This window comes from Hyperolius riggenbachi, chromosome 6 (genome assembly GCF_040937935.1).
Source record: "Hyperolius riggenbachi isolate aHypRig1 chromosome 6, aHypRig1.pri, whole genome shotgun sequence".
Classification (NCBI taxonomy): domain Eukaryota; kingdom Metazoa; phylum Chordata; class Amphibia; order Anura; family Hyperoliidae; genus Hyperolius; species Hyperolius riggenbachi.
In genome coordinates this window covers 66,024,780-66,044,028 of record NC_090651.1, presented here as the reverse complement: position 1 = coordinate 66,044,028, position 19,249 = coordinate 66,024,780, and the positions used below count along the sequence as shown (strand labels likewise).

Below are 19,249 nucleotides of genomic sequence, written 5' to 3'. Positions count from 1 at the left end.
TCAGTGAAAAAAAAGACTTCAGAGTCTCTTTAAGCAACAAATTATGTTGCTCTAACAAACCAGCCCACATATCAATAAAGCATACAGCGAACATAGCCAAAATGCATAAAGCAATGCAATGGTTTCAGCCATTCCTGAGGCCAGACTGAGTTTTTGATGCACTTAAAGGGACTCCGAGCAGTGCACAAACTATGGAAAGATGCATATAATTTTAAAGCTCTCTTTCTCCTCTTTCTGGCGACACCTAAATGGTCGCCCTACGCCTTTTAGTTTTCTCTATTTTCGCGGCCGCGGCAATTTCAATCGCGAAAATAGCGAAAACTAAAAGGCGTAGGGCGGCGGTTTATATATCATTGGAAAGAGGAGAAAGAGAGCTTTAAAATGATATGCATCTTTCCATAGTTTCTGCACTGCTCGGTGTCCCTTTAACTCTTACCCTGACAGCAATTTTTTTTCCATAAAGTGGAAGCGCTTCATCGCATTTAATAATAGCAAGAAGTTTTAAATCAGGATGATACATTTAATAATAAAAATACATCTAGCACACTATTTGCATGCAAAATAGTTTCGCTAAAAAACAAATGCCATAAAATTGCCATCAAACTCATTTCATACAAGCATGGAATTTCCCTTCATTTACTGTAGGTAATATCACCACCAGTCAATGTATTCCCGGACCTCTCAATCAAAAATCCAAAAGAAAGAGGAAGTATTTCATCCACCTCCACATAGCGAAGTCACAGTTTTATTTGCATATGTAAATCTGCTGGATCAAAAACGTATCCAGGTGTTTTGAGCCAGGAGATTTACATATGCAAAGAGCTCTGTGCTGGCGCTATTTGGAGGTTGATGCACTACTTCCTTTTTCTTTTGGAGTTTTAGGGCCCATTTCCACTTGTGCGGTGCGAATCGCTGCGGAAAAAATTTGCATGCGGATGCGAATTTCGCATGCGGTTGTATGCGAATTTTCATGCACATTTTTATGTAAATTTGCATGAACGACGCTGTATGCGAATTTAACCATGGCAGTGCCTGTGTGCTTTTCAATTGATTCCATGCGAATTCGCATGCGGTATGCAAATTCTGATGGCTCTGCCATGCGAATTTTTGACGCAGACGAAAACGCTCAGAAATCCTGACAAGTGGAAACAGTCCCATTCACTTGTATTGGCTATGCGAATTTGCATGCGGCAAACGCATGCGAATTCGCGATAGAGGAAAAGGGCCCTCAATGGAGAGATCTGATGTAAGAAGCTGCTGCCTGCCAATGACTTTCTATAAATACGGGACTCAACTGCTTAAAGTGACACTGAAGTGAAAAAAAAAACTGATGATGTAATGATTTGTATGTGTAGCACTGATCATAATTAATAGAACATTAGTAGCAAAGAAAATCTCATATTTTAATTTTTAGATATATAGCTTTTTTATATAACATTACATAATTCTGTCTTATCTGGAATTACGAGCCCCACTCTGTATTTTAAATGATAAAACAAGCGTAGCTAATGACCCTTTCAACTTCCCTACAGTAAAAATCATATCTAAATCTTACTCTTTGATGTAGAAGTGCTCCAGAAAACAGCAACCCAAGCTCAGTCAGAGAGCTCAGAGAGACTATTTTGCATAGATAACAATTGAAATTTCTTAACTCTTCCTGTACTGGAAACAATATGAGACTCCTATCTGTGCTGCTAATGTTCTATCTTAGCTGTACTACACATATAAATCATTATCTCATAAGTTTATTTTCACTTCAGATTCCCTTTAAGTGAGATACACTTCACTCAGCAAAACCGACCCTCAAGTCCGTCAAAGTGTGGTCGGACGAGGCCAAGCTGCAACTACAAGCTTGTTTCGACTGCACTGACTGGAAGTCCCTGGAAGCGCCAAACTTGGATGAGTGGGCGGACAACATCGCCTCATACATCAGTTCCTGCGAGGATTCGTGTGTACCAACAAAATCCTTCAAGTTGTACCCGAACAACAAACCGTGGTTCACCAACAAGCTACGGCAACTGCGGAGGAGCAAGGAAGCCGCACACAAGTCTGGCAGCCAGGAGGACTACAGAAGGGCAAGGAATGATCTAAATCGGGAGCTGAGAGTTGCCAAAAGGAAGTACGCTGAGAGGATTAAACACAACCTGCGCTCGAATAACTCACGTGCTGTATGGAAGGGGCTTAAGGCTGCCACAAACTACAAGCCTCCCCCCCCAACATGCAGCACCCAGCCTGGAACTTGCTGAAGAACTTAGTAAATTCTACTGTAGGTTCGAGAGAACGGAGAGTCCGGAGAGGCACCTGGAATCTCCTGCCCCCTCTCCGTCCACTGTAAACACCCCGAGATCACCCTCTCCCTCTGAGGTCAGTGAGGCTGAGGTCCTGCAACTCCTATCAACTCTGAATGCCAGGAAAGCCTCCGGCCCTGATGGCTTTTCTCCTGCTTGCCTGAAAACCTGCTCACGGCAACTTGCTCCCATCCTCTCCGCTATGTTCACGATGTCACTAAAAGAAGGCAAGGTCCTCGCATGCTTCAAGAGGTCCACTATCATACCTGTTCCCAAAAAGCAGGGGGCCGTCGACCTTAATAATTTTAGGCCTGTGGCCCTGACATCTGTTATCATGAAAACCCTGGAGCGCATAGTCCTGTCCTCCCTGAAGCACTCCACTACGCCCCTCCTTGACCCTTACCAGTTCGCCTACAGGGCGAACAGGTCCACAGATGATGCAATAAATATCTGCCTGGAGTTCATCAACGACCACCTTGACAGACCAGATGCGTACGCCAGAATACTACTCCTGGACTTCAGCTCAGCGTTTAATACCATCTGCCCACGCATTCTCCAGGATGATCTGGTCGCACTCGGCGCCCACCCAAGCCTACGCCTTTGGATCACAGACTTTCTCACCAATAGGTCCCAAGTCGTCAGGCTGGGCGACATTTGCTCACAACCAAGGACCACGAACACAGGTGCTCCTCAAGGCTGCGTCCTGTCTCCACTGCTGTTCTCCCTTTACACAAATAACTGCAGATCCGAGACAGACTCTGTCAAGGTCATCAAATTCGCTGATGACACCACCATTGTTGGCCTTATCACGAAGGATAATGTCGAGGAGTACCATCAGCAGGTGGTGAGAATCTGCAACTGGTGCAAGGAGAACAGGCTAGTGCTCAACACTGCGAAAACAGTTGAGCTAATCGTTGATTTCAGGAAGTCGGCTCCCGCCCCACCTCCAATTTACATTGATGGCACTGAGGTAGCTAGGGTTCCCTGCGCCCGACTTCTGGGCACGACCATCTCCAGTGATCTCAGATGGACGACTAACATCACTGCCACCCAGCGGAAAGCCCAGCAGAGACTGTACTTCCTCCGCCAGCTGAGGAAGTTTGGCACGTCCCGAGAGATTCTGACTAGCTTCTACTCCGCCACCATCGAATCGATTCTCTGCTCTTCCATCTTAGTCTGGTATGCTGGCGCCACCACCAACGACAGGAACAGACTTCAGAGAGTCATCAGGTCGGCGGAGAGGATCATTGGGTGCTCCCTCCCCTCACTTGCCATCTTACATAAAAAGAGACTGCGATCTAGGGCACTGAGGATTGCTAATGACCCCTCACACCCAGGCCACCGCTACTTCAGGCTGCTTCCACTGGGGCGGAGGCTATGTGCCATTGCCACAAAGACCACTAGACACAGCAACTCATTCTTCCCCACGGCTGTCAGCCTCCTTAATTCCCTCCACATACTCCCATCAGGGCAATCCAAATGAGCTGCAGACCGGGCAGAGTCACAGAAAACCAGGCAACCGGCCCACGTGACTAACTGGGGGAATCTAATGTCACATTGGGATTGTGATGTATAATGTAACTGATGTAAAATGTAACTGTTGATGTCTGCTAGCTTGTTTTTTCTATCTGTCTTGTTCTTCTTTTCTCGAGCCACCTGTACTGTACTGTGCCAAAACCAATTCCGGGCATGGATCCATGTCATGCTTGGCGAAATAAAGATTTCTGATTCTGATTCTGATTTCTGATTCTGATACAAACATTTTCCTTACCATTCTGGATAGAGGTCTTTCGATCCCCTGCTTTGCCTGTAAAAGTCATATTTAAATTGTTAACACAAAAATGTATCATAAATAATATTTAAATTAACCCTGTGAGGAAAAAAAAGGGAATGTTAGATACTTACCTAAGTAGTGCTCAAGACGTATCCCGTAGTCTCCTTGACCACACCACTGCAAGCTGGGACCCTCTTCATCTTCACTTCCCTGCTCCCGTATGTGTACAAGGGCGGCCGTATAAACAATATAATATTTTTTAGTAGATACCAACCCCTCTCCACAGTTATACACAGGGTTTGTTATGTGGTTATTTTAATGTACATTCTTCCATTAAATAAAATTGTGTTTGTGTGTGGGGAAGGTAGCCACATTTATCAAGTTTTCAGTTTGATTCCCGGCAGATTCGATCACTGGCATTTTTCATCAATCACTCAGAATAGCTGTGTGACACCACTACTTCTAGATCCAACTGCACTTGCCAACTACTGCCCTGTTTCATTTCTCCCATTTGAACCTAAATTACATGAGCGCTATATACAGTACATGCTGAACTAAGTTATTATTTATCTGCTAACTCCCTGCTTGATCAATTCCAGTCTGGCTTTTGCGCGAACCACTCCACGGATACAGCTCTTACTAAAGTAGCCAAAGATCTTATTGCTAAATCTAAAGGCCATTATTCATACTTTTTGATTTGTCATCAGCATTAGATACTGTTGACAACATTTTACTCTTACAGATACTTTCATGTATAAGCATAAAGGGCGTCACTCTCTACTGAATATCCTCCTATCTCTCTGGAAGGTCTTTGACAGTCTCTTAAGGTTGCCATACATTACTCGATTTGGTGGCAGTCCGACCATCCGATTCGATAATTATTTTCGAATCACATAAAAATCGGTGCCGCTAAGAGCATGCCCGATTGACAATGAGATCAATTTCAGGCCAAAATTTGTTGCATGCATTAATCTGACATGCTGCAAGAAGACAGGCCGTTGTGATCGATCGGGTGCTGAGCGGTAAACCCCCAGCGCTGTTCCCCAGTATATAAATGTGCCCCATGTGTGCATTTACACATCACCTGTCCTATGTCGCCCACACGCAGTGCCCATCTGTCTTCAGAATCCCGCTCCTCCATTTGCACTATATCGCGTGCTATATGCCGGCGGCTTGTATAGTGCAAATGGAGGAACGGGGTCCCAGAGAAGGATGGGAACTGCACGGAGGGCAGCATAGGACAGATAATGTATAAATGCATACATGGGGGGGCTCATTTATACACGGGGGCGGGGGGGCAGTGGCGGATGCGGCTGATTCCCAAGCTAAAAGGCTTAACCACTTCAGCCTGTCTGGATGAGTACTCTCGTCCCGATTGGCGCTGCTCAAGTCTAACTGGATGAGTATTCTCGTCCAGTGTTTAAGCGGCGGGTGCATGCGGCAATATTTCCATGTTGGTGGTTGGGGAAGGGAGGCAAAGATTCCTCAAACCAATCGCAGTGCCTCCAATGAATGGGCATGACCCCGATTGAGGCCATGTAATTCATGAGAATGAACGTAAATGAACGGGAAAAAAAAACCTTCCTGGTAACACTTCCAGGGAGTGTTTTTAGCGCCATCTAGTGACGAAAAGTTAAATTACACACACCACAGATTTATTTTACTACAAAAAAATTATATACTGAATCCCTTTCTAAGTCCTCACCCTAGTTACCAAGCAAATAGATGAAATAAATAAATAAATCCATAGGGACTCAGCTTTCTTTTAAATGTACAATGCTGCCCATAATTATTCATACCCCTGGCAAATTTTGACTTTAAGTTACTTTTATTCAACCAGCAAGTACTTTTTTGAAGGGAAATGACAGGTGTCTCCCAAAAGATAATAAGACAATGTACAAGAGGCATTATTGTGGAAATAAACACATTTCTCAGCTTTAATTTACATTCGAGCAAAAAGTGTCTAGTCCAAAATTATTAATTTCCTTTTTAATAATCAATATAAAAGCCTTTACTGGCTATTACAGCAATCAAACGCTTTCTAAAATTGCAGACCAGCTTTTTGCAGGTCTCTACAGCTATTTTTGCCTATTCAACTTTAGCAATGAGTTCCAAATCTTTCAGGTTGTAGGGTCTTCTTGACATCACCCTGATCTTTAGCCCTCTCCACAGATCCTCAATTGGATTCAAGTCAGGACCCTGGCTGGGCCACTCCAAAACATTAATGCTGTTGTCTGCTAGCCAGTTCTTCATCACTTTTGCTGTGTGTTTTGGGTCATTGTCATGCTGAAATGCCCACTGGTGCCCAAGGCCAAGTTTATCTGCAGACTATCTGGTGTTGTCACTGAGAATTTGTGTTTACTGTGATTAGGTCCCCTGGTCCATCAGCTGAAAAACACCCCCAAAGCATTAGGTTCCCACCACCATGTTTGACATTGGGGATGGTGTTCTTCGGGTTGAAGGCTTCTCCTTTTTTTACACAAAATGAAGGAAACATTATTGTGACCAAACAATTCAATTTTTAACACAGAAGTCTTCTTTTTTGTCCAGATGAGCATTTGCAAAGGTCAAGCCAGTTTTTGTGTGCCTTATCTGGAAAAGTGGCATCCTCCTTGGTCTGCATCCATGGAACCCAGCAGTGTGCAGTGTCCTTTGGATTGTCTGCCTTGAGACATTTACCACCAGCAGAGCCCAGATTTACCAGGATGGCCTTGGTGGTGATCCTTGGATTCTTCTTCACCTCTTTCACTAACTTCCTGACCAGCACAGGTGTCACTTTTGGCTTCCGACCACATCCTCTAAGATTTTCCACAGTGCGGAACATCTTGTATTTTTTAATAATACTCTGCGCTGTAGCCACTGGAACTTGAAAATATTTACAAATGGCCTTTTAGCACTTTCCTGACTTGTGAGCAGCCACAACGCACATCCGTAGGTCCTCCTCATTGAGCTCCTTTGTCTTAGCCATGACTGTCCACAAAGCAACTGCAGAGAGCTGCTGTTTTTCACCTGCTGAGTTGATTAAAACAGCTGTTCCCAATTAATCACTGTAATTTGGATGCTTCAGGACAGCTTTGACTATTTGGAATGAAATAGAACTTTGGCTTTTCCCACAGCCTGTGACAGTTTGTGAAGTGTATGGATAATTTTGGACTGGGCACTTTTTACTCAAATGTAAATGAAAGCTGAGAAATGTGGGTTTTTTTCACCATAATGCCTCCTACACATCGTCTTATTATCTTTTGGGAGACACTTATGTAATTTCCTGTCAAAAAATTACTTGGTGGTTGAATAAAAGTAACTTTAAGTTAAAATTTGCCAGGGGTATGAATAATTATGGGCAATACTGTATGTTATGAGGGTATATTACTGTTATTTTAGTGCATAAGGGCTTAAAATTGATGGGACACAAAAAAAAAAAACCCAAAACAGAAAAAATACACCTTTATTTCCACATATTATATTGTTGCCATACATTGTACTAGGAACACAATTTAAATAATTTAAAGAGACTCTGAAGTCTTATTTTACTAGTTTTTTTAATGCAATCTTGCTAAGCAATTATAGCGCAGCAATACCGACGCAAACCGAGTGTTTCTTCAGAGAGGAAAAGCCCTGCAAAGCTCCCAGGCTCGCAGGGCTTTACTTCCTAGAAGAGGCAGAGCTTTGAGCTGTAGCTCTGCCTCCTCGGCAGTCAATCCCTGCGGATCGCCGCATCCTCCCACCCTCCATCCCTCCTCCCGCCGATCTCCGTCTTCTTTCACTGAGAGGGGCGGGGAGGAGGTGGAGATCCATGAAGATTGATTGCGGAGAGGCAGAGCTACAGCTCAAAGCTCTGCCTCTCTAGGGCAGCATGATCTGCAACCTGCAAAGTCGTGGAACTTTGCAGGTTGTTTTCCCTATGAAAAAAACACTCCTTTTGCGGTGGGATTGTGGCGATTCAAGTAAGGCTATAATGCTAAACAAGATTACATAAAAAAAAAACTAGTAAAAAATTAGACTTCAGAGTCTCTTTAAATGTTGTGATAGTCGGCACTAATAGGCAAATAAAATGGGTGGATTTTATTTATAGTAGCATTGCTTATTTTAAAACTATAGGGGATGGAATTGGAAAAATAGTATATTTTTTCTTTTCTTTTTATGATTTGCCTATAAAATGCATAGAAAATAAAGTAATTACTGAAAGAAAGTATCGCGCATTAAAAGCTTAATTTGTGGCAAAAAAAAAAAAGATATCAAGTAGATCATTTACATGTGATGAGTAGTGATACAGTTATCGGTGATTGAATGGGAGGAGCGCTGACAAATTGCTTCCGTCCTAAAGGTGAAAACACCTGCGGGCTGAAGTGTAAACATGTAATGACAAAAACAGCCCCTGGAGGGTACTTACCTTGGGGGGACTCTGGATCCTAACGAGGCTTCAACACTGGGGAGGTAAATATTTACCTGCCACGATCCAGTGCTAATGCAGTAGAGGCTTTCCATTCGGGCTCAGGCGGTAATAGCCAAGCTCGATCTGGTCTTCTCTTCTGCGGAGGTGACTCGAGCATGCGCAGCAGAGCGGCCCCAATCGGGCTTCATATTTCCAGCAGAGTCCACCAGAAAGCCGCTACTGTGCCTGGCCTGGATCCCTGAAGGCAAATATTGCAGTGCACTGCTGCACCTGTGCAGTGCTTGTCGGCTCTTGTCGGGGGGATTTTCGGGGGAGCCAGCGCTGGATCCCCGAGATTACAGAGGACGGAGGAGGCCTCATTAGGATCCTGAGGCTTCCCCCTCCATACCCCATAGGGGCTACTTTTTTTGTTACTAACCTCCAGCAGTTAGTTAAAATAATAACAACACAGCAATACCTGCTTTTTCTGGAATCTCAAATGTGATCTCCTTTGACCACGGCCCCCAGATTGCCTTTTCATCAAACCTGGTCCGAACACGAAGATGGTAGCGTTGGCTGGGTGTGAGATGAAGCACTTGTAGTTCTTCTCCCTGTGCAATCTGTGCAGAAACACAATGCAATGATGCAGTTTTAACACTGTTATGTCTTTTTTGATAACAATTGGAGAATGAATGATTCACCTTGCTCTGCCTTTCTGTGGAATCCACTGACCAAAACTCAACTTCATACTGCAGAAAAAATAGAAATTCAGTCTTTGGAGGGGGAACCCACTGGACATGAATCTGTTCTCTGCTTTCCTCCCAGGTAGCTGTGATATTACTGGGATGCTGGATTATTCCTAAATCAAAACAAACAAGCTGTTGGAGAAGACCCCTTCAAATATATAAATGTTATACATGTAATGTGACATTCCATCCAACCAATCTAGCTTTTAGGCAGAGTTGGATTAAGATGTAATGGGGCCCTAGAGAAGGTAGTAGGTCCTTTTGGTAAGCTGAAGTGAAGAGATGCCAACGAAGGTGGCAGGTGGGCCCCTTGACACCCACTAGGCCCCAGGCACCTACCTAGGTTGCCTGGTGGATGATCTTGCTTTGTTCTTAGGATCTCATGATAGGTCAATGGACTGGGGATTTAATGTGGTAGCATTTTATGCCTATAATTTTATTGTTTTCCTTCAAACGTTAGCAGCAGCAAAACTATTCAATAATTTGAAACTCTGTTTTTAATCAGCATTACGGAAAGACAAATAGCTTGACAGAGCCAAAGAAAATTGTCACCTTGTGAAACGAAAGACTCTACTGGGAGAATTTGATTATTTTTAATAGTAAAGTAAGAAGTATAGACAGACGTTCTGGCTGGTCATTTAAACTGAGGCCCAATGCAGGGGCAGAAGAAGCAAAGTGGTCTTTCAAAGAAGATTGTAAACAATACATAGGTGTTTGTGAAAGTGCAGCAGCTGTAGGGATCCGGTGAGTCTTTACTTTCTCGCTCTAGATCAAGAGTGAGGAGGCAACCTGGCGTCAGCTCTTGCACAAGTATTTCATGGTGCAGTGTGGAGCTAGAGGGGATCAATGTCTCAGCCATTTCATCCTTAGTGACAGCACACATGCGCCCATGTACTATTTAGATTATGCAGCAAAGCAACTGAGGATGGGGGTGGCTGCGATCAAAGCATCTGACTAATAGTGCCAATACAGGATATTATTTTTTTTCATTTTTTTTTCGATCAGAGAAGTTGGATTGATTATTCCGTTTAGTTTTTTAAAAAATATTTCAAAGTACCGTACACTGATGTTCATTTTTTCTGCATATGAAGAAAAAGTTGGTTTATCTAAGAGTATTTTCTTATACAGGTGAAACTTGAAAAATTAGAAAATTTTGCAAATTTTGCAAAAGTCCATTTATTTCAGTAATTCAACTTAAAGCAGAACTGAAATAATACAAAAAACAAAGAGTTTCACTTACCTGGGGCTTCTGCCAGCCCCTTGCAGCCTTCCTGTCCCGCACCGGTCCTCCACGATTCTCCATTCTCCCGCCGAAAGCTGCTTTCGGTACTGTCGTACCGTTGACTTACAACTGCGCATGTGCGCCCCAAGCCTTGTGTGTCTTTCTAGTGTCCTACGCTAATAGCGCAGGACACTATTGCGGAGAAAGATACACATGTTCCGGGGCATGCAGATGCAGTTGCCGAGTCCACGAACCGAAAGCAGCTGTCGGCGGGAGAACGGAGAATTGTGGAGGACTGGACAGGAAGGCTACAAGGCAGAAGCCCCAGGTAAGTGAAACTCTTTGTTTTTTGTATTATTTCTGTTCCGCTTTAAAAGGTGAAACTGATGTATGAAATTGGAACCCTTTGCAGGTTGGATTATTTAGCTGATTAGAGTCTGACACTTTGAGCCTAAAATATTGAACATTTTCACAATATTCTACTGGTCTGGAGATTTTAATTTTGGGGTTCTCATAAGCTCAAAATTATAACAAATAAAGGCTGAAAATGTCTCGCTTTTCATGTGTTAGGTTCACCTTTTAAGTTGAATTACTGAAATAAATGGACTTTAGCACGCTATTCTAATTTTTCAAGTTTCACCCGTACAACCTACCATACACTATACAATTTCACAAACAATCACCCAGATTTTTCGACCATGTCGGATCAGATTTTTATTGAAAAACAGAATAATCGTTTTTTCTAGATCGGGAAAAAAAGATTCTTTTCGATTTCCTCTCTATTTGATTATTTTGGTCGAATAAACTGGAAATTCGAACATTTTAATTGTACTGTGAATGGGCACCATTAGTATGACACTTTGGTCTTCTCCAATTAGTGGCAGACATTTTTCCTATGTCGGACTATTTATGACATTGCACATTTTAGCGTAGCTGCTCCCAGGGTAAAGACATTTGCTTTTAACTTAGGTTAGTTAGTGTTAGGACATCTGCTCTGGAGATTTACCTCAACGTTGGTGCAGATGTCCAGTATATTATATTTTTGCATGCAAAACTATGATGGAAGCTAAAATTTCTCCATAGACCAGTATTGCATTGTTTGGATGCGGGCGTACATTTCAGTCCAGGGGGGGGCGGTGTGCGCCACAGCGATTAACCATTCAATTGTACAGTATTGGGTCAGGGATGCGCAGCCTTCTACTTTTACTTTATTTATAACATTGGACCTGACATAGGAGCAGAATGGGTTAAAAATGTATAGCCATAATTAGGGGACTATTAGCATTTGTTATTATTTGAAAACTATCCCCTGATTAAGGCTTTGCTCGAAAGAACTGCTTTGATGTATGAATTTATGATGTGCAATAAATCACATTTTTTTATGCGTAAGTGGTTTGGATTAATTGGCAGTTGACAGCAACTACCACAGTCTGCACTATTTTTTCCTTCCAGTAAGAGATTTTGTAGCTATCTGTGAAAAACTGGCCTCAGAGCTCTGGTCCTGCCTCACAGTCCCTTAGACCTGGTGTGCCAGATCTTTATGCAATGTCAGGGGACACTCATACACATAGATTTTCAACCAAGACAGTCCAGAAATGCTGAGTGTCATCTAGCATGTGTAACTATCTTAACCCTTTTCTGAGGGAAAAGGACAACTCATAAGGGAGTAGGTCAATAATATCACATGTACTTTAATTCTGGTTTGGGTCTTCCTCTCACCTTGGTGTGGTGCTGTACTCTGACACTAGTGCTTGCATTTAGGGCGGTTTCACACTTGCGCGGTGCAGTGATGCCATGGCATGGCAGCCTGCCATGGGGTCCCCACAACACGTGACCATGCGGCAGAGTGCACCGCCAGGGTCATATGCATAGGCCTGCCCTCCTTCTTCCCCGGCCAGTGGCTTACTCCCTGCTGGACATGAAGCAAGGCCAGTTCTAGACTTTTTGCTGCCTGAGGCAAACTTGTGAGGATGTGACCCCACCCCACCCCCTGAATTGGAATGATTGCACAGCACCCGACAATTTACTCTGCTTCATTTAATGTTCTCACATGACATGCTGCAGCTCAACACAATAGCACACTGGCTGGCTGTGAGTCTGTAACAAACACACTACTCACCCCAGCCACTCCTCAGGAAGGTACACACAGTACAAAAATGCTGCCCCTTAAATCTCTGTGCCTGATGCAAATATTTCCGCTTGCTTCATGAGAGAAGCGGCCCTGACAGGAAGTATGTCCCCGGGATTCCTGTCTGTCTGCGCATGCACACCACGCACTGTCGTTCACACTCACTGCATTGCTATAGACTTGCATTACTGCATAATCTGTGGGGTGTGCACAGATCATGCTGTAACGCACGGATGACTTTGCAAAAGGATTGCTGCGATGTGACTACTTCTGGTGCAGCAAAACGTATCACGTGAAAATGAAAGTCTCTGTAGACTTTCATTGCCCTTGCGATGGGGGAGTGTACCACATGGCGACTTAACGGCCTATATGTGAAAGGACCCTTACAGAGAATCTGTATTTAAAAAAAAAAAAAATCTGTATTTAAAAAAATAAAAAAACATACCTATGTACCCGCTGTCATGATTTTGCCGCTCCCCGCCACATCAAGCATAATTAAAAACAGTTTTATAAACTTTGTTTATAAACAAAAAAAATGGCCGCCAAAACCGGCAGTACGTCAGCAGAGCTTCTTTTCCCCGGCAGCTCTAATCCACTGAAGGGCCTTTTTCCACTAGCCTGCGATTTGCGATTTGCTTCTGATCGCAAATCGCAAGGTACATTCAACTAATGGAAACTGCAGCAGCAATTTCCATTAGTGCGATCCGATTGCGATGCGATTTTGGACAAAGCGCAATCGTCGTCCTGCCGCGTTTTTGTATGCGATTGAGCTAGACTATAATGAGTATAGTTGCTCAACCGCAATCGCATGGTGGAAATTGAAACGCAATCGCGATCGCATTTCATAGTGGAAAAGAGCCCTCAGGCTGTTTGTTTCTTCTGAGCCTGCAGGACTCGAGCACTCTGCCTGTTACTGGGATTGCTCAGCATGTGATGTCCAGGCAACTCACTTCACAGCCTCACAGAGGACGATTTATCCTGGTTACAGCTTGTTTTTACAAGCTGTAAAAAGCCTGGCTCAGAAGAAACAACCAGCCTGTCACTCTATACGCAGCTCTCTCCCTGGTCAGCCTCAGAGGCAGCTCTCACTGATATCAGAGAGCAGGGAGGCTGCCTAATCTAAATAACACACACGGGAGTGTGCATAGAGGAGCCTGGAGGGGGGGAGGGGGCATGCATAACAGATCAACAACACTGAAGATTTGGCAGCCTTTCAGACACAGGGCGATAAATCCAACAGGGGAAAGATAGGTTGATTTATTACTGAGATGGTGATAGTATAAAGTGCTGCAGTAAGCCAGAGCACATTAGGTTTAAGAACTTGTAGGATAGTAGAAAAAAGGATGAAATTTTTGTTACAGTCTCTTTAAAGGAAACCTGAGATGGGCAAAACTTACCAGGGGACCTCCTCCAGCCCCATGAGCACTGATGCGTTCCTCACCGTCCCCCCGAGTGCCTCAGCTCGCCTGGTATCGGTCCCAGTAACTGGCCCAGCCATGCCATTCAGGCTCTTCTGCGCATGCATGGAGGGGCTGCACATGTGCAGAAGAGCTGACTGGCACGACTGAGCCAGATTACCGGGATCAATACCAGGCAAACCCGGACTCTCAGGAGCATGACGAGGGATGCATCGGTGCTCATGGGGCTGGAGGAATAAGTATAAAAACTTTTAGTGTACTCGTCTCAGGTACACTTTAATGTGTGGTGGAATAGTGTCTTTTCTACAGCTGTAATTTTGAGACATTTTGTCATGCGCGTTTGAAAGTAAATAGTTTCTTACCAAACATTTCCACCTTGATGGTGCGTGTATGGAGAATCTGCTTGCTGCTTTTTTCTTTGATAATAACATGGAATTCATTGAACAGAATGGGATCTTTGTGATGTTCACAGAAATATAATGTCCGATTGCCAGTTTGTTTTGTGACGTCACACTCTTCTTTATCTGTCCTGCAGGAAGCAGAAATGTCAATCATTGGCCGATGTTTTGAAAACTACATACCTGGGTAAAATTAATGAAAATGCCATGTTTTTCAGAGAGTTCATGTTTTGTCGTGTATACCGCGCAGGCACTAAAATAAGAGCAAGACTATATTTGGTGAAATGATCATGATGGTAATGATAATGATGAAAATTCCAATAAATGTTATTTTCTTTTATTACTAGTCTATTTTTAAAACTCTTTAAAGGGAGGCTGAGCAGTAGTGCTGATCAAATCCAATCCGGATGAAATCTGGATAGTAGCTATTTGGATTTTATCCGGTTAAACACAAATCACTTGTGCGGCCTGGGCTTAATCTTACCTATCATGACGTCTTCTTCATCCGTCCCTCGGCGCCTCCCATGATGCGCTCCAATCTGGCATCACGTGACTATACACTTCCTCCTTCAACCCGGTAGGAGGAAGTGTTTTTAGTCACGTGACGCCGGATTGGAGCGCATCGTGGGAGGTGCCGAGGGACAGACGAATAAGACGTCATGATAGGTAAGATTAAGCACAGGCCACACAGGTGATTTGTGTTTAACCGGATGAAATCCAAATAGCTATTATCCTGATTTCATCCGGATCAGATTTGAGTAGCACTTAAAAATTTAAATCTGCACTTACCCAGGGCTTCCTCCAGCCAGGGACGTAGCTGGTTAATATAGAGCCTATGGCAAACACTGAAATTGCGCCCCCGCTCCCCCCGACTCACTCAGGTCAGAGCCCCTCCCCCCTAAAAACAGCATCCTTTCTTACATACATGTGTAAATATGATCTGAGGTCTGAGTGACTGGGAGACACGGGGGCAGGCATTGGGGTGCAGCACAGGGGCAGGCATGGCGGTGCAGCACAGGAGGAGACATAGTGCTCATGTTTCTGTGGCGCCAATGGCATGAGCCATGCCTTCACCCCTCTAGATACGCCTCTGCCTCCAGCCCCTTGTAGGCCGCGAGATCCCTCGTTGTCCTCTGAGTCCCCTCTGTGGTCCCGCTGGTGGCTCTGTTAGGCTGGCAACCTTGGCCGCATGGGCGGCACATCTGAGCCCCCAGCTCGATCACACAATCGTCACCGTAAACCTCCTGTGCATGTCTTTTGAGAACCACGCATGCACAGGAGGCTTGCGGTGACAGGCGTGCGATCGAACCAGGTGCGCAGGTGGGCTGCGCATGCAGAGTTGTACACCAGTGGTGTAGCTAGAGATCATGGGGCCCCATAGCAAAACTTTCATAGGGCCTTCAGATGTAGGCACTCCTAAAGAAAGCCACCTGCCCCTACCCTATGGTTATAAGTTAATTGGGCAATTTACATTCTCATACAATCAACACCACACATAATTCATGTGCACTGAGACAATGTTTGAAGATGAAGGAACACAGGAAAGGTAATGGTGAATACATTCAGTACCACCTGGGCCCCCTCTGCTCCAGGGTCCCATATTGGCCCCGCTATGGCTATTGCTACATCGCTGTTCAGGTGTGTGATTTAGACCTTACTGACCAGAAGGATCAGCAGCACTGCCAGACAACTGGTATAAGGAAATAAATATGGCAGCTTCCATAGGTCTCACATCTCGGTTTCCTTTTGAAAGGAGGAGAAGACCTGGGGGTTAAGAAAAGAGGAAATATTGTCCAAGGAACAGGTAGTGAGGGGTGCTTTAGAGATAAGTGAAAAAAAGGTGGTGATCAGTTATGGTAGTTAAAGTTGTTAGCATAAAGGAAGTTTGAGTGAGTGACTAGCCATGTTGAAAGGGGGAGGGGTAGTTTCTACCAAATGAACCACTAGGCACGGAGAAGTAAGAAGGGGGAAGTGATTGGGCTGGTGAATAGGGCTGCCCTTTAAATCTATTCTGCATTGTTTCAATGTTGCTCACAAAGTATGATGCAACGTTTTCTGCTCCTTACTCTGGCCCCCGCCTCCTCCTTCAACATGTTGTTGGAGTAGGAGTCGGGGTCAGAGTAAGGAGTTGAAGGTGTTAAAAAAGTTGTTTAGGGTGGAGCTGTGAAGAAATGAGTGTGAAGAAGTATGACTGTTTTGCAAGGGAAATGGTGTCCAAGAGCCGGTGCAGTGCCTTTTTATAATGCTGGAAGTCTTCTGCAGTAGTGCTTTTCCTTCACCGTCGCTCTGCCACCCTGGATTGTCTTTTCAGTTGTTTGCTTGTAAAGAATAAAGGTAATACCGAGATTCTCCTATGAGGAAATGGACTAGTCCAAAAATCTGTCAGATCTGTCAGCTACCTACTGTAAGTGACAGCAACACAGGAAGAAAGTAAGTTATTGTACATTTTACTTTGGGAGAAATGTACATTTTATATGTATGTATTATAAATTTCGTGATAGTGATTTCATTTTGTTTTCAAGATCAGTTCTACCCAAACCTTTTCACTATTTTTCCACTTGTTTTCAAAAATCCTGCGATGACAAGAAGTCAGAACAATAATCTTAATAAAGACGTCAACAGAAGGCTTTCATTTGATCTATTTATGAACTTATATTTTGGAAGAGCGGTAAAAAGCCCTCAATTCCCAGAATCAACATCTTCTGGTGCTGGGCGAGGTCTTTGCTGCTCCCTCACATTTCCCCTGCCCCCTTAAAGTGAACCTCCAGACTAAAAATCTACTCAGCAGAACTGAAAAGGCTTGGTGTTTCTTTAACAGTTTCACAGCATCAGAACTTTGTTTTTCTTACCAAAGCATTACTTTTAGCGGCATTTTTATCTAAGTTCCACCCATCAAAGAAAAAAAGCCCTGATGCTGTGAAGAGCATGATGGGATTTCCTATGTTGTTATTCACGTTGCCTAGCAACTGGGAGAGGTGCTCAAGACACAGGACAGTTGGAACTGTGGCTCATGCTCCCTGTCACCTTCTTTCAACCAAAAAGATGGCTGCCATCATGAAATCAAACATTTGCCTGTTCTTTTAAAACAGGGTGGGTAAGAGATTATATTACCTATCTATTTTAATTAACATAACTAATGTAACTTAATGACAGTATGTTTGTTTAGGCTGGAGTTCCTATGTAAGGCCCATATATAGAATAAGTAAATATGAATGATACTTACTTTGTACCCTCTGAGTAATAAAAGCCACAGACAATTTCACTGGTCACATTTAGTTCCCAGGCTTCCCAGTAACAGGTGATTTTCTCCATAAAGGTTCGGGAGAAGCAATGAGGAACACTTTGGTCTCTGGCCAGGAGAAGCATTTCTGAAAAACATGTAAAAAGTCATCTAGCTGCAGTCATCCCTGTGATATGATGGATCGTAGGCAGGGGCGGAACTACAGTGAGTGAAGCATTACAGCAAACTATAGTGGGGCTCGCACAACATTCACACCCACTTTTTCCTCTCCATGGTGATGACCCTAAAGCAGGGGTGTCAAACTCAAATACAAAGTGAAACAAAATTGAACACTGGGACCAAGTTGTGGGCCAGCCTTAATGTCTTGTGGCCACCTCCCTCCCTTATAAAGTTCCCTGGTGTCTAATGGTCCTCCCTCCCTCTTATACAGTTCCCTGGTGTCTACTCTTGGCCCTCCTCTACACAGTTCCCTGGTGTCTAATGGTCATCCCTCCCTCCCTTATACAGTTCCCTGGTGTCTACTCTTGGCCCTTCTCTACACAGTTCCCTGGTGTCTAATGCCTCCTCCCTCCCCTATGCAGTTGCCTGGTGTCTAGTGGTCCTCCCTCCCTTATACAGTTCCCTGGTAATTAGTGGTTTTGCCACCCTATATAGTTCCCTGGTGTTTAGTGGTCCTCCCTCCCCTATATAGTTCCCTGTTGTCTAATGCTCCCCTCCCTCCCCTATACAGTTGCCTGGTGTCTAGTGCTTTCCCCCTCCCTCACTTCCAATATAACTTCCCTAATGGTGTAGAGTGGGCTTAACATAATGCAAATAAAAAAAATTGATGGCTCTGTGGGCTAGGTTTGGCCCAAAGGCCAGAGTTTGACATATATGCCCTAAAACCATGGGGACCAACTGCCAGGGATCAACAAGTGTGGCCATCATTATCCCCTCAACCATAACAATGAGGCCATAGTGACTGCATCCATTCATAACAAATGTGGTCTTAACAACAGGTGTTATGGAGGGGACCCCCATACCAAAGGATTGAACCCTCTTATTATTGCTGCAGCTCCCCCAGTAGTTATGCTTCTGGTGTTAGGAGCAACCCATGCGTCTATGCTACATCTAGAAAAATATGTGTTATTGCAGTTCTGCTCCAAGATCAGCAGCACGGTAAAAGCAATCATCAAGTATGACAACCTGGCTAATATAGAACATATTCAATGGAAAAATACTGCATGTGATACCAATATAGAATGCAATTTACAAAGGCTAAGAAAATGATTCCAATAGACTACAGTTTTGATTACTAAGCAATATTATTATTTATCTTTCAAATGTGGTTGAATGTCACCTATATGAAAATAGCAGTCTTATTTATGGATCGTTGTTCTGTGAAACCGAGTACAGACTGTAATGTTGGAACTGTTTGTCAACTTTATTCCTGTCAGCCTGAAGGCTGCTTTTTTTTGAAGGTTTTGAATATTCTTAACTTGTATCCAATTGCTGCCACCCCTTTGGACTGCACTTCAAAACCAGGAGCAAAGATACTTGTATCTCTCTGTTTACCACCAGCAACGCGTGCCTGCGACCTCGTGCGGCAGAGTAGTAATTGGGGAGTGGGAACATGTGTTCCCAAAGCTGATTAAAGTGCCTGTTATGGATGACCACTAGCAT

General features: G+C 43.9%; 1 protein-coding gene across 5 annotated transcripts in view; it reads right to left on the bottom strand.

Annotated features, from left to right (window-relative positions):
* The window catches only part of MPL (MPL proto-oncogene, thrombopoietin receptor), an 80,237-nt gene that overhangs the window by 44,716 nt on the left and 16,272 nt on the right, over positions 1-19,249 (bottom strand). For all 5 annotated transcript variants that reach the window (XM_068242512.1, XM_068242513.1, XM_068242511.1 and 2 more), the window contains exons 2-6: positions 17,570-17,714; positions 14,311-14,477; positions 9,136-9,293; positions 8,913-9,054; positions 4,060-4,095 (exon numbers count right to left, since the gene is read on the bottom strand). In XM_068242512.1, the coding sequence (XP_068098613.1) occupies positions 4,060-4,095; positions 8,913-9,054; positions 9,136-9,293; positions 14,311-14,477; positions 17,570-17,714 (648 nt within the window). The remainder of the gene's footprint in view (positions 1-4,059; positions 4,096-8,912; positions 9,055-9,135; positions 9,294-14,310; positions 14,478-17,569; positions 17,715-19,249) is intronic.